This window comes from Notolepis coatsorum (assembly GCF_963971535.1).
Source record: "Notolepis coatsorum genome assembly, chromosome: 7".
Classification (NCBI taxonomy): domain Eukaryota; kingdom Metazoa; phylum Chordata; class Actinopteri; order Aulopiformes; family Paralepididae; genus Notolepis; species Notolepis coatsorum.
In genome coordinates this window covers 142,842,734-142,858,816 of record NC_140171.1, presented here as the reverse complement: position 1 = coordinate 142,858,816, position 16,083 = coordinate 142,842,734, and the positions used below count along the sequence as shown (strand labels likewise).

At 44.0% G+C, this 16,083-nt stretch overlaps 1 protein-coding gene across 1 annotated transcript in view; it reads right to left on the bottom strand.

The window, feature by feature from the left end:
- The window catches only part of ern2 (endoplasmic reticulum to nucleus signaling 2), a gene marked incomplete at its 5' end in the record, with an annotated part of 59,123 nt that overhangs the window by 16,628 nt on the left and 26,412 nt on the right, over positions 1–16,083 (bottom strand). The window contains 5 exons of the mRNA XM_084318421.1: positions 115–122; positions 2,784–2,874; positions 3,041–3,139; positions 13,530–13,641; positions 13,986–14,171. Of these exons, the coding sequence (XP_084174547.1) occupies positions 115–122; positions 2,784–2,874; positions 3,041–3,139; positions 13,530–13,641; positions 13,986–14,171 (496 nt within the window). The remainder of the gene's footprint in view (positions 1–114; positions 123–2,783; positions 2,875–3,040; positions 3,140–13,529; positions 13,642–13,985; positions 14,172–16,083) is intronic.

Here is a 16,083-nt window from a genome sequence, read left to right as displayed (position 1 = left end):
GTCGAAACGACCCCTGAGCACACGAGACGAGACACGCCGTGAGGACCCTGGAGGCCTCGGGTCACGACCCCTGACCTCACACAGGTCCACCGCGTTCACCTAACGTATACATACAGTGAACACTGCGGATGGAAACAGTGAACTATTGTACACTGCACGCTTAACCCTTTCACTGCCACACAACAGCCGGTTAACCCTTTACTATCTACACAACTGACGGTAACCGGCGGGCTGTTGTGTGGCAGTGAAAGGGTTAACCTTCTGTGTATTGTCGCAGTGAAAGGGTTAACCGTTTGGTAGTGTGGCAGTGAAAGTTTTATTTTTTAGTATCTTTCTTCCTCCTTTTTTCCCCGATTTTTTTCCCATCCCACCCGTCCTGGTTGTTGCGTACTTTCCCCTACTGTTGGTCCGGGAGACCGGAGACTGTCACATGCTTTCCTCCGACGCATGTGCAGCCTGGGGCAGGCCAACCTGGCCGCGTGTAGCGTGTGGGAGGCCACACTATCTCTCCTCAGTTCCAACCCTCGCTGAGCAGGCGCCCCGACCGAACTGTAGGGGTCGCTGTCCACAACGCCCAGGACCCACCCTTCAGCTTTCCCACCCCCTGATACAGCCAATTGTATCAGTGTGAGAGGCCAGCCAAGCTGATAGCAACGCCGGGAGCTGGATTCGAACAGGCGAATCCAGTGTCTCCCGGTGTTGGTGACGAACGTAATCTCCGTGCGCCACCTGCCCCCCCTGCGGCAGTGAAAGGGTTAATGCTAGATAGATAGATAGATAGATAGATAGATAGATAGATAGATAGATAGATAGATAGATAGATAGATAGATAGATAGATAATAATAATAATAATAATAATAATAATAATAATAATAATAATAATAATAATGGATTGGATTTATATAGCGCTCTTCGTGACACCCCAGTGACCCCAGAGCGCTTACAGAGTCCATTATTTGTTCATACACAGTCATACCGGTGGTGGTAAGCTACAATTGCAGCCAGAGCTGCCCTGAGGCAGACTTACGGAAGCGTGGCGAATAATCATCGCCTACGGCCCCTCCGACCACCACCAACATTCATTCACATGCATACACAAGTAAGTGTCTTGCCCATGGACACAACGGCAGTGGGATGGACATGGGCTTGAGCGGGATTCGAACCACCAACCCTTCAATCATTGGACGACCCGCTCTACCCCTGAGCCACGCCGCCCCACAAGATAGATAGATAGATAGATAGATAGATAGATAGATAGATAGATAGATAGATAGATAGATAGATAGATAGATAGATAGATAGATAGATAGATAGATAGATAGATAGATAGATAGATAGATAGATAGATAGATAGATAGATAGATAGATAGATAGATAGATAGATAGATAGATAGATAGATAGATAGATAGATAGATAGATAGATAGATAGATAGATAGATAGATAGATAGATAGATAGATAGATAGATAGATAGATAGATAGATAGATAGATAGATAGATAGATAGATAGATAGATAGATAGATAGATAGATAGATAGATAGATAGATAGATAGATAGATAGATAGATAGATAGATAGATAGATAGATAGATAGATAGATAGATTTTTATTTGTCCACTTTCATGGAAATTTGTCTTTGGCTTCACCATGGTTGCAACCCACAAGACAACACAATACAAACACCACACAGGCACACACAAAAAAACAGCCCAATACTGTACATAGGCAGAAAGAGAAACAACAACAACAGAGACAGAGCTTCAGGTACCTAACCAGTACCGTGGTTAAAATTTTTATCTAAGAATTCATCAGGGTATGGGCGGCTAAGTGGCGCAGTGGGCAAGGCGCTCGCCACTAATGTAGGAGATGCTGGGTTTGAGCCCAGCTCTCGGCATTGCTACCAGCTTGGCTGGTCGTTCATACTAACACAATTGCCAGTGTTAGGGGTGGGAAGCTGGTGGGTGGGGATCGGACATTGTGGACAGCGACTCCTACAGGTCGGTTGGTGCGCCTGCACAGCAGAATCAGGAAGCAACGGGGGCGGCGTGACCCTCCCATGCAGACCCTCGCCGCTGAGAGATCGCGCTGTGCAGGTGAAAAGATGCGACGGCTGCCTCCTCGTGTACCGGAGGGGACACAGATGTAAGGCTTCGTCCACATTGCAGCCGGGTTGTGGGAGGCATGGCCTAACAACGTTCAAGACAGGGGAGGGTAGAATTGGACAATACGAAATTGGGGATGGAAGAAAAACAGAAAATGGGGAGAAAAAGTAGATAAAAAATAATAATAATTCATCAGGGCAATGGCATGTGGGATGAAGGACTTCTTAAATATGTGTTTTTGGAGGGCGGCTGGGTGGCGCAGCGGACAAGGTGCTCGTCACCAACGCAAGAGACTGGTATCAAATCCAGCTGTCAGCGTTGCTTCCGGCTTGGCTGGCCGTCATACTGGCTCGATTGGCAGAGTCAGCGGGAGGGAAGCCGGTGGGTGGGTCCTGGTCGTTGTAAACAGCGACTCCTACAGTTCGGTCGGGGCGCCTGCACAGCAAGGGAAGGATCTGGGGGAGGTAGTGTGCTCCTTCCACACGTTACACTCTCCCAGTGAGAGTCCGCGCTGCCAGGTGAAAAGAAGCGATGGGCTGGCTACACATGTGTCGGAGGAAGCACGTGATAGTCTCTGCCCTTCCAGACCGACGGTAGGGGGTAGAGTGCGCAATGACCAGGAAGGGGATTGGGAATTGGCACAACGACTAACATTGGGATGGGAGAAAAACTATACCTACTTGAAGACGAAGGTCCCCGCTGTGCCGTGGCCCAGGACCTCTGTTGGACTGAAAGAGATCTTCCCCACCTCTACCTCCTCGCTGCCCACGTCTGTGAAGAGAGAACGGTGTGACGACAAGTGACTCTGTGATGGAAGTACAAACCAGCTAATGTATGTGTGACAGTGTGGTTCATGCTTGGTGTGTGCGTGTGTGTGTGTGCGTGTGTGCGTGTGTGTGCGTGTGCGTGTGTGTGCGTGTGTGTGTGTGTGTGATACCTGTTGACTGTGTGTGTCGAGGGCTGGTTCTGTCTGTGTCTGAGCTGCTGGCACTGAGGTGAGGACCGGGGAGGAGGTGTGTAGACGTGGAGTGAGATTCTGCAAATAGAGACAGAGAGAGAGGGGGGGGGGGGGAGAGAGACAAGAGACAGAGAGAGAGAGTGAGAGAGAGGGGGGAGAGAGAGAGAGAGAGAGAGAGAGAGACAGAGAGAGAGAGAGAGAGAGAGAGAGAGAGAGAGAGAGAGAGAGAGAGAGAGAGAGATAGAGAAAGAGAGAGATGTACAGTATATGTGCTCAATTTTCCATCTGGCCTCCTTGATATCAAAATACATTACATCTATTTTCCAGTCATCTATAATGTTACGCTGTCGTCGTGCTCCGATGAAGGCTTCTACTTCCAGCCGAAAACACATCAGCATGTTTATGGCCAGAATACTTCTCTAAAGACTAATTAAAGAGCAGTAAAATGAAGTCCTGGGGTTATGTTCTTTTATTGATGGAGTTTTTAAGGTGGTCCTTTATTGTTTTAGGGTGAGGTAACCGTCTGGGAACTCTGAGGAGCACACTTGCTCTGCTGTTTATCTCATCTATAATGTTATATCACTGTCAAAATAAGCACGTTCAGTCTTTGTAATAGTGACGTTTTAGTGTTCTCTCATATTTCTACAAACACGCTTGATGATGTTGTTGTTGTTGTTATTGTCCATGAGGATCTGAGAGAAGTGTTGATTCTTGAGGTAGGCTGTACTTGTGATGACCGTCTAAGTCTACCTATGCTGCTGTAACGTCAACAGCTGGAGCGGACAGTTTACATGGCTAACAAGCTGCTGGTGTTCATATTGACCCGTCTCAAGCCCCACCCTCTTTTCTTGATCCTCTAATCACAACTGTTGCTTCCCTCGGACGAACAGGCTGTCAGAGGGAAGCGGTAGTTGTGATTGGAGGATCAAGAAAAAAGGGAAGGGTTTGTGATAGGTTCAATTAGGTGGCCTGGCTCATGTACCACATACGTAGGTTAGTCATGAGAGGCTTTCGGGTAGCTGGGTAGTGTAGAGGTCTAAGCACGCGCCGAACCACCGCAGAGACCCGGGGGTTCAAATCCCAGTGTCGGTGGTACCTCTGGCCTGGTCAGTCGTCTCTGTCGTCTGCCCATAGCCTACCTGTTATTCACTCTCAACATGGATTTTGTCCTCTGCAAAAGCATGCAATTGGTCCATTGATGGATACTTCTTGATATTTGTCTAGTCTAGTGTGTTCATTAGATGGGTGAAATCTTCTTTCAGTGCCTCTGTGCCTGTTTTTCGTAGGCAGTTAGCCTCTGGTATGCGTGCCATTAGCGTTAGAGGCCTCTTTTCTTTTGGAAAGAATGATAAAAAATAAAATGAAAAATAAAAGATTTATAAATATTTTGATTTTGATTTTGATTTTTTGACTAAGAGGTTGGCAGTCGACTACGGCTCCTTTCGACCGATTAGTCGACTAATAGGGGTCAGCCCTATATATAACAATAAAACACTTTTAAATCATATTCTCAAAATAATCTGACGGGCCAGATATTATTGTCTACACCCTCCCCAGACCGACAGTAGGGCAGCATGTGGTAGTCTACACCCTCCCCAGACTGACAGTAGGGCAGCGTGTGGTAGTCTACACCCTCCCCCAGACTGACAGTAGGGCAGCGTGTGGTAGTCTACACCCTCCCCAGACCGACAGTAGGGCAGCATGTGGTAGTCTACACTAGGCTTGGGCGGTATAATTTTTTTCACACCGTCATACCCTGCTGACATAATACCCCGGTATACGGTATATGACGGTATGACAAAAACAATACGGTTAGCGTTAGCATGTAGCCTAGCCATGGCAGACTATTTGATTCCTTAAGGGCTCGAAATTGCCTGGGTTTTGGTCATATGCTCCCGAAATGCTCCCGCTGTTTGGCTATATCTACATCTTGCTAAAATTCCCTAACTACTACTTCTATGTGCAGTGAAAACTACTCGAATGCTTTATAACCTAGTCATTGATTTAGTTCAGGGTAATCTAAAATTAGCCGCGGAGCTAACGCTAGCTAACGTGAGCTAACACTAGTTAATCAAGCTCACAGAGAGAGATAAACAGGTCATATGCTCCCGAAATGCTCCCGCTGTTTGGCTACTTCTATGTGCAGTGAAAACTACTCGAATGCTTTATAACCTAGTCATTGATTTAGTTTAGGGTAATCTAAAATTAGCCGCGGAGCTAACGCTAGCTTACGTGAGCTAACACTAGTTAATCAAGCTCACAGAGAGAGATAAACAGCTGACAGCGGATAGTACAGGTACAAATACAATAAAAAGCGGGTGGGGGCTGTTGTGTAAACCTTGTACTCTTTAGTTCACATAATAAGAGACGGATTATTTGCTTGCTCCACCAGTGCACCACAAGCACACACACCAACTCTCGTTACCACAACGCTTTACGGTTTTCACAGCACTGTCGCAACATTACCGTAAAACGTGAACACCGTTCACTCGCTCCACTAGTGAGGACTGGTCTCGCCCTCTGCTGGCGCGTGTGTGCACTACACTCAAAACTCTGTTTCACTGTAATAGAAACTGAAGCGCATCTGTGATTTTGACGGTATTGATTTTCAATACCGTCGGGATTTCTAAATACCCTGGTATACCGTAATACCGTCATACCGCCCAAGCCTAGTCTACACCCTCCCCAGACTGACAGTAGGGCAGCATGTGGTAGTCTACACCCTCCCCAGACCGACAGTAGGGCAACATGTGGTAGTCTACACCCTCCCCAGACCAACAGTAGCGCAGCATGTGGTAGTCTACACCCTCCCCAGACCAACAGTAGGGCAGCATGTGGTCGTCTACACCCTCCCCAGACCGACAGTAGGGCAGCATGTGGTCGTCTACATCCTCCCCAGACAGTAGGGCAGCATGTGGTAGTCTACTCTACACCCTCCCCAGACCGACAGTAGGGCAGCATGTGGTAGTCTACACCCTCCCCAGACCGACAGTAGGGCAGCATGTGGTAGTCTACACCCTCCCCAGACTGACAGTAGGGCAGCATGTGATAGTCTACACCCTCCCCAGACTGACAGTAGAGCAGCATGTGGTAGTCTACACCCTCCCCAGACTCACAGTAGAGCAGCATGTGGTAGTCTACACCCTCCCCAGACTGACAGTAGGGCAGCATGTTAGTCTACACCCTCCCCAGACAGTAGGGCAGCATGTGATAGTCTACACCAGGGGTAGGCAATTAAGTTTGGCCGAGGGCCAAATTTCTTCCAAGCCATTGTATGGGGGGGCGGACACAAAAACAATGGCTAATTTTATATGTTGATAGTGAAAACATTTTAACTCTGTGACAGACCACCTTATAACTAAGACATACATTTGTGGCAGAGGCAGATAATGGACAAAATAAACGAGCTGCATAGGTGGCCTAATAAACTGTAACCGACATACACATTTGCACTGAACATTATACCTTTGTCTGTTTGCCATTTTATTATAAAACCAGAGACAAGCGCCTCTCTCTTATCGGCCTATCTTACATTACGCACAACCAATGTGTCTATCTGACGGCCCTTTCTGTGGAGCGCACTGGACTATTGAGAAACAATAGGAATTTTCCATTGGTTCTCCCAGTCCATGTGACCATTTCTAGCATTTCCATTGGCTAGAGTGACAGACATAGATATATGATAAATGGATAGATGCAGTCCAGAGAAAACAACCAATCTAGATACTAGATTCTATGCTTTACATCCGCGCATTCTCTGAGAGATGCACTAAATTTTTAGATGACAATCGATTCCGATACAATAAAGCAAGTCTTTATCACAAACAAATCCAAAGATATTTAATGTTTTACAAAACATGTCTAGTGTTGCGCCCGGCTTTAGAGGGTTAAAAGCCTAATAGTATTTTTTATTTAGTTAATAAATGTCTCGTTGTAATTCCTTATATACCTAATGTAGCGCATCTTCTTGAAGCAGATTCAGCTTTTTTTGCTCTGATTTGACTTCAGTTTAATTGCATTGTTACTGTTCACATGTGTGGTGCCGTCAGTCATATATAAGTAAAGATAAAGTTTGAATGACTTACTGAACTGATGTTTTAATCTCACACCACACATGTGGTGTGGCTTGTTTGTTATTTCAGCACCAGGCGCTGTCCACCGACTTTTTTCATGTTGAGCAAGCACTACATTGCACCTCGCTGCCTACCTGTTATTCACTCTCAACATGGACAATGTACAGTTTCTACGTCAAATGTATAGCCTCTCTTTTCTGGACTCTTTTTGTATCACAAACAGTACTGTATTTGTAAATCTGGTATGTCATAAATGTCTAGATGTAGCAGTATTGTCTATCTGTCTACCTGTATGTCATATATGTTATCATGAATTGAAAATGGGGGACCCTGATGTAAACAAGACGATGAATTGAAAATGTCTAGGCCTACCACAAGTTCAAAATCTGGTATGTCATAAATGTCTAGATGTAGCAGTACTGTCTATGTACAAAATGTACAAAACTTTGAATCTGAAAGAGCTCTGGTCAGCGAAGCCGGCGAGCAATTATTATTGGTTTTTAATGACAAACCAATTACATAATCCTATCCAACATATGTGTAAAGGCACACACAACATATTCCAGTTAACGGTAATCAATACTTCCATGCGTATAAATTGCGTTCGCGACCTCCATGTTTTGGGGCTATTCATCAGAAAACTCGGATCCGGGATTCGGCTCCCATCCGTCGGGCAACAACTGTGGGTTTTCAGCCTCTCTCTCTGGAGCTTAACGGAGTTTCGACTCCTGGCTAGAGGAGCTTGTCGCGGCTCATGCGCATGCGCGCGCTCGGCCAATCAGAGAGGGGTCTGCAGAAATGGCCTCAACCAATCAGAGAGGGGTCTGCAGAAATGCGGCTACGAATTGTAGAGACGCTCCCCAGACAGTAGGGCAGCATGTGATAGTCTACTCTACACCCTCCCCAGACTGACAGCACAGCTTGACTTAGATATGACACGTCCAAGTAAATCACATCTTGTTCTTTTTCTTGTTGTCTTCATATCAATCTTGTATGAGACACGACAAAACCCCTAATCTCATTTTTGTTTACCTTTCTTGTCATATCTGTTATTAACCCATTCTCCGCCATTGACGGATTGAGACGTCATTCCTCGCCATGCTTAATCTGCCAATGACGGATTACGCCGTCATCGAGATCAATATTTCAAATTTCGTCATGGTATTCACATTTCACCCACGGAGTCATGACTGGTGCTGTAGATCTCCACTCAACTCTCCAGCACTTCAATACCGCCACCTGGTGGCCGATCGGCGAGTTGCCAAACCGGAAGTGGGGCCGGAAGTGCTTGGTGTCACCCCTATTCCGTCCGCCACTCGCTATCGCTCGCGGGACTCCATCTGGACACACTGGATAATCGATCCGTTGCCATAACTCGATAAACAACATTATTTGGACGTATATAGTATTATACAACCTGGAAATGGAGCGCATAGATCAACATCCCATAATAGCGATCTTTTTGCTCCAGTATCATCCCCCATCACTACGAGGAAGCTGCGGTGAGTTTCAGCATTTTTGATTATTATTATCCATACAAACTGCTATGATCAATATATCACCCATACTACATGATTAATTTAACGTCGGTCATTGCATTATAAACAACCCCCCCCCCCTCCGGTCAACCGCGCATGATGAGTCATAACGTCTGGGACCTTTAATCTGGCGTCAATCGGTATCAAATTGCATTTGATGATGTAATATATGCATTTATGGCTATAACTCACGTTCTATGAAATACTGCAGAAAACGATAAAAACATATTTATACTCTAGACCGTATTTTTGTATGAATGTGTGAATGAAAAAGTAAAACTTTCCTACATCCTGAACGATAACTAATCGATGTTGAATGGGCCATAGTAATGTCAATTTAGCAATACAATTAAAAAAGTTATAGCCCTGCAAAGTAGGTGAACATCTCCATAGACAAATAGAGCTGGCAGAGGATGGTATAAGAAGGGTACAATGCCTGGCGAAGAATGGGTTAATTTGTCATCTTTTGTCGTCATGTCAAACTATGTATTTATTGTAAGTCTGACCAGAGCTCTTTCTCACTTTCTGGTCAGACGCTCGTGTTTAGACTTGTCTCTGATTGTAAAATGTTCTCAGGGTTCCCACAGACATTGCAAAATGAAATTAAATGACTTTCAAGTACTTTCCTAAGCACTATTTTTCATTTTAAAAGGGCATTTAAAAGGATACAATTAACTTTTAAATGTAGTTTTTTATTTAAAAAAAAATCTGATCCAATATTTATGGCTTAACCCATTCAGTGCCAACCATGAGTATAGTCGGGTTAACTCGCCATCACTTGAGTGCCAATCATGACTATAGTCAGGTTTTAATCGTTATTTCTTTTATTAGCGATATCCATTCATTTTTTATCCATCCAGCCTGATGTTATCATTGGGAATGGGTCTGAGCTCGCAAAGGGCAAATACCGCCGCCTATCGTCTCCCGGATGGTATTGCACATCATTGGATTGGATTGGCTGGGACTGTGCATCAAAAAAATAAGTCCGGTCCAGGTTTTACTTCTCGGGCATGGAGCTGGATACTATTGCATTGACTGTGGGGACTTGGAGCATTGTGGATTATGTGTTTTGGACTATAACGTTGGATCAATGGACGCGATCGATATTTGGAATGGCGATCAGGAATTGGATTAATCTTTTTGCATGACATCAGATGTGAGGTAAGGCCTTTATGTTACAAATCTTGGGGTAATCAGATGTTCCTTTCTCTGCCATCGGAGCGCGCGCGCGTGTGTGTGTGAGGTTCGCGCCGACCAAAGTACAGAGAAGCGATTTTTCAGACCCCGCTTCTCTTCGTACATGAGGACACATACTATCGATAATCTAGCGTTTATTTGAAAACGATTCATAAATCAGCCGAAAAATTTAGGGCTGTCTTAAATACTTCCAAGCTTCGAAGCTTTGTTCGATGGGCATGGGATTCGAATATGAAAATAAAATTCAATTATAAAAAAAAATATATATATATATATGTGGATTTTTTTTTTTTTTTTTTTTGCAAAATCAACTCTGCCTCTCTTTGTTAACACTTTCTTCGCCAGGCTTATGTACATCATTATACCCCTCTCTGCCAGCTCTATTTGTCTATGGAGAAGTTCCCCTTCTTTGCAGGGCTATAACTTTTTAAATTGTATTGCTAAATTGACATTACTATGGCCCATTCAACGTCAATTATCTATCGTTCAGGATGTAGGAACGTTATACTTTTTCATTCACATATTCATACTAAAATACGGTCTAAAGTATAAGTATGTTTTTATCGTTTTCTGCAGCTTTCTCCAGAACGTGATTTATAGCCCTAAATGCATTATATTGATGATCAAATACAGTTTGATAGCGATCTGCGCGAGATAAAAAATTTCAAATGGACGTGCTTCTAGAAGTTACTACTTATCATCTGATGTTGACCGGATGGGGGGGGGGATCGTTTATAATTCCGTGGCCAACGTTAGATGATTCATCTAGTGTGGGTGATATGATCATTAGAGCAGTTAGTATCGAACACGTTAAAAAAAAACGCTGAAACTTACCGTAGCTTCCTCGTAGTGTTGGGTGATGAGCGTGGAGCAGAAATATTCCTATTATGGGATGTTGAAATATGCGATCCATCTCCAGGTTGTATAATAGTATATACGTCCAAATCATGTTGTTTATCGAGTTATTGGTAACGGATTGCTATCCATTGTGTCTAGCTCGAGTCCCGGGACTATTAGCGAGTGATCGGACCGAATTGGAATGAGCACCAGCTTCCGTTTCCGGTTTGGGCAATCCGCCGATCGGCCACCAGATGGCGCTCTTGAACCGTTGGAGTTGAGAGGGGATCAACAGTTGATCTCAAGTCTCCGGGGGAGAAATATGATTGCGATCACAGATTTTTGAAATATTGATCTCAATGACGTGTTACGGCGTAATTGGCAGAATGAGCATGGCGGGAAATGACGAGTTTAGGCGTCCTTGGCAGAGAAAGTGTTAATTACAACAAGCAATGCTGTTTGTTATTTAAGATGAGGTCGGACTCGGCACTGACAGATTTGTGTTCATTGTGCTGCTTTTATATAGCCTCAAATGACGGCTTACAATATTTCATGAAAGCAAAGTGTTTCGTTTGTCTAAGATTTAAAAGGGTTTAAACTTTACAGCACTGACAAAGTTGAACAAAGTGCTGTACAAGTCCCACAACATAAAAAAAGAAAAAAAATGTAATTAATATTTTGTTTTAGTTTTTTTTATGTCGAAGCTTCGAATTAAAATCGAATCTCGGCCCCGAAGCTTAAAACGGAAATGTACAGATGAAAAAACAATCCGTTTCGTACATGTTGACTGCAAGCAAGTCATTGATAAGCGACGGGTGTATTAGACCCATAGCCATAATTTAAGATATAGTTTAAGCATTCGCAAATATCCCCGTCCTCCCATTGATTAAAGCGCTGGCCTACAAGCCCTAATTTGGTCATATGGGCATGGCTCTGAATGAGTTAAAACCAATTTCCGACAATTAGTTACACTTTAAATAAAATTTTATAAATTCTTGATTCAGAACTATTTGATCATGGATGAACAAAACATTCAATGCGAATGGTTGATTTGAATTTAAAGGACTTATTAACACTTTGCCCGCCGGGCAGTTTGCCCCTCTCATGCCCCTCTCTGCCAGCACTATAACCCTATGGAGTGGCTCACCTTCTTTGCAGGGCTATCACTTTTGAAATTGTATTGCTATATTGACATTACTATGGCCCATTCAACATCGATTATCTATCGTTCAGGATGTAGGAACGTTATACTTTTTCATTCATACATTCATACAAAAATACCTTCTAGAATATAAGTATGTTCTTATCGTTTTCTGCAGTAATTCCTAGAACGTGAGTTATAGGCCTAAACGCATATATAGATTATCGATTGGCGTTTCTTCCCTATACACGCTATATACAAAAATTCAACTGTATATGATCGGTATACGTTATGCTTCATCATGCGTGGAGGAAAGGGGGGTCGTTTATAATTCCCCGATCATCAGTAAATGCTTTATGTAGGTTGGGTGATATATTGATCAGATCGGTTTGCTCACAAGGAAACTCACAATTGGGTTGAAAATAACGTTATATTCCTCTTACCGTGGGTCAAAGAGACTGGCGGTGAAAGATCCCAAGCATGCGACGCTGATCGCCTAGGTCCATTTCCGGTTTGTATGTCGCAATAAACGCCGAAATCATATCGATTATTAAGTTTAGAAAGCGATCCATTATGTACATTGTGTCTGTCGGGAGTCATGCAACGATATCTGACGGCCGGATGAGTTTAATCGACGCACATCAGCCATATCCTGTAAGCGAGTGTAACTCGCCCGACCATCCACCAGGCGGCGGTATTGAGCCGTCGTTGCCGTCACCTATAGGGTCCAGCTGCAGCGTGTATATATGAATTATGAATGCCATGGCAAAAAAATGAAATATTGATCTCAATAACGCTGTACAGCGAGGTCTGGCGGTCAACGCATGGCGGACAATAACGCTGTAAAGCGATTTTGGCGGTCAATGTGTTAAGCACCTTGTTAAAAAATGGGCTGTTTTCAAGGAATTCCAGGCATTGGCTTTTTTTGGTAAAAAATCAAGCACTTTAAGCACTTCAAGGACCTTGTGCGAACCCTGCTGGTTGTAAACTGAGGATAGTTTTCTGTGGCCACAGAAATAAAACCATGTTATTTATTTTTTTATACAATTTGACTCTGAATCTGAATTTCTACAGTTCACTGTCTTGGCTCATTTAAAATATTCCACAACAAGGCGGTCAGGTGGCGTAGCGGAGATTGCGCTCGTCACCAACACAGGAGATGCTGGGTTCGAGCGCAGCTCTCAGCGTTGCTACCAGCTTGGCTGGTCGTTTATACTACCGTAAATCCTTAAATATAGGACGGGTCTTCTATTTACCTCAGCTGCAAAGAGCACCAGGCCTTTATTAGAGAGAGCCTTATATAAGAGGCAGGCCTTAATTTCTAAAAATGACACTCATGGACATAATCCCTTCATTTTCAGACTTTTATTGCATTATTATTATTATTATTATTATTATTATTATTATTATTATTATTATTATTATTATTATTATTATTATTATTATTATTATTATTATTATTATTATTATTATTATTATTTTTTTTTTTTTTTTTTTTTTTAATACATACATTGTCTGTCTACATTTATTTAGACTAGCATTGGTATTTAAATATTGAGTGCAGTTGAGTAATTGTGGGATTAACGTAATTCACACACTAAACGACTAAATTGGGACGGGGAGAAAAACAGAGAAATTTGAAAAAAATAAATATATATATATATTCCACAACAGCCGCTTACCGCTGGAGGCCTGTGTGTCTGAGGAGGGCGTCGCGGGGATCTGCATCTGCTGGAGGTGAGATTCTAGAGCTCGTTCCAGCTGCCTTTGAGCTTTCTGCTGTTGAGATGCACGCTGGAGACACACACACACACACACACACACACACACACACACACACACACACAATTACAGATGATTCATTTTGTAATATAGATTTTTAAACCTTTCACGGCGACAATACAGACGGTTAACCCTTTTCAAAACCACACTACAGAAGGTTAACCCTTTCACTACCACACTACAGAAGGTTAACCCTTTCAAAAACCACAGTAGTGTGGTAGTGAAAGGGTTAACATTCTGTAGTGTGGTAGTGAAAGGGTTAAAAGCAGCTTGACCCTTCCCCGCTGTTCAGTTGAAAATTCTAAAGACTATTTTCCGGCATTTTAAATATAACAGACGGGTCCCCCGGGACTCACAGTGGGGTAGGTGAGAGCGAAGGCCAGCCACCCCCCCAGGAGCAGGGTGCACAGGACAGCCAGAGTCAGTGGGTTCTGAGACAGGGACACGGGCAGCACCGTGGACGGCCTCCCCCCCCGGACAGGAGTCTCTTCATCCACACCCAATCTGCCTCTCTCACCGCTGCCATGGCTCATAGTCTGGTACTTAAGGAGGGGGCGAGAAGATAGACAGACGGATAGACAGATAATGAAAATGTGATTCATTTGGAAGTCCTTCCTGCGCGTATCTTTTTTGAATTTTTTTTTAGCATTTTTACAGCTTTATTGGTCACGCAGGACCGACAGAGGAGAGGGCGAACGGGAGGAGAGGTGGGGAGGACATGCGACAAATAACGACGGGAGCTGGGATCGAACCCGGGTCGGCCGCGTAGGTGCGCGAGGCACTATGGTATGCGCCACGAGGGCGCCCTCCTGCGCGTATCTTTGACGGTAGGAATGTGAGAGAAGGAGTGAGATGAGGTCGACCGAAAATGTAATGGAATGTTCATTTAGGGGACATAACTCTGGCCACAATGTATGCATGTCTTTGTGGTGTGGGAGGAAAGCGGAGCACCTGGAGGAAACCCACCAGCAGAACCCATGGGGAGAACATGAAAACTCACACAGAAAAGCCTTCCATTGGGGGGTTGGAACCGAGGGCCTTCTTGCTGTGAGGCAACAGCGCTAACCACCTGCACCACTGTAGCACTGAACGGCACAGGAAGTCCTCCATTCCGAACAGCCATCAGACTCTATAACGCATCACTGTGCCTCACTGCATCACTGAGCACAGGGTGACCGTACAGCCGGGATAAATCTTCCTGGACACTTTAACATTTTACACTTCTCAAAATCTTCCGACCTGGACACTTGACATTTTTCCACTTATTACTGTACATTTTACTGTATATCTCTGTATATTTTGGCTGGATAGTTGTATATTTAAGATTTTAGAATGTATATACATACCAGAATGTATATCCCGAACCGTATTTTATTCTTTATTCTATTTTATTCTTATTTTTAATATTATTATATTCTTATTCTTACTTTAGTCCTATTGACTACCTAAATGTTTATTGTTGTTCAATGTGAGCGATCTGTAGTGCCGAATTTCCCTCTGGATTATTAAAGGATTTCTATTCTATTCTATTCTATTCTATTCTATTCTATTCTATGACACTGTCCCTTTGAGGAAGGGGTATCTGTGCGTCGAGGAGGTATTGAAGGAGGATGTAAGTTAAGTTGCAGATTAAGTATTGATTTTCCTATGTTGGCTTAACACATCTGGCGCCAATAACGTCGTACAACGTGTTTCAAGGTCATGCTAATTCTGCCATTCCACGGCGTACGACGTTATTGAGATCATATTTCATTTTTTCGCCATGGTATTCAGAATTCCCTCACCCAGCCTCGGCTGATACAGTGGGAGCCTGCACAATTCTCTGCAACGCTTCAATACGGCCGCCTGGTGGATGATCGGCGAGTTACAACCGGAAATGGATCTCTGGAGATCTCTGTGCATCTGGCAAATGCGTCCGGCACTCACATATTGTTGCAGGACTCTAGACACACATCCGTGTATATCGATCGCTGCCATAACTCAATAATCTATATGATTTTGGCGTTTATTATTATTATACAAACCGGAAATGGATCTAGTAGGTCGCCATCAAATAAGTGGGATCTTTTTTTTTTTATCCATTTTTTTCCCCATTTCTATATTTTCTCCCATCCCAATTTCGTATCATCCAATTCAACCCTCCCCTGTCACGAACGCTGTTTCTTGCCTCCCACAAGCCGGCTGCAATGTGGACTAAGTCATACATAGCACAAGTCCCCTCCGGTACTAGGGGGAACAGCAGTCGCATCTTTTCACCTGCGCAGCTCGATCTCTCAGTGGCGAGGAGTAACGCGTGGGAGGCTCACACTGCCTCCGATACTTCCTGATTCTACTGCACAGGCGCACCAACCGACCTGTAGGAGTCGCTGTCCACAACGCCCGATCCCCACCCATCAGTTTCCCACCCCCTAATACGGCCAATGTGTATTAGTACGGACGACCAGCTAAACTGAA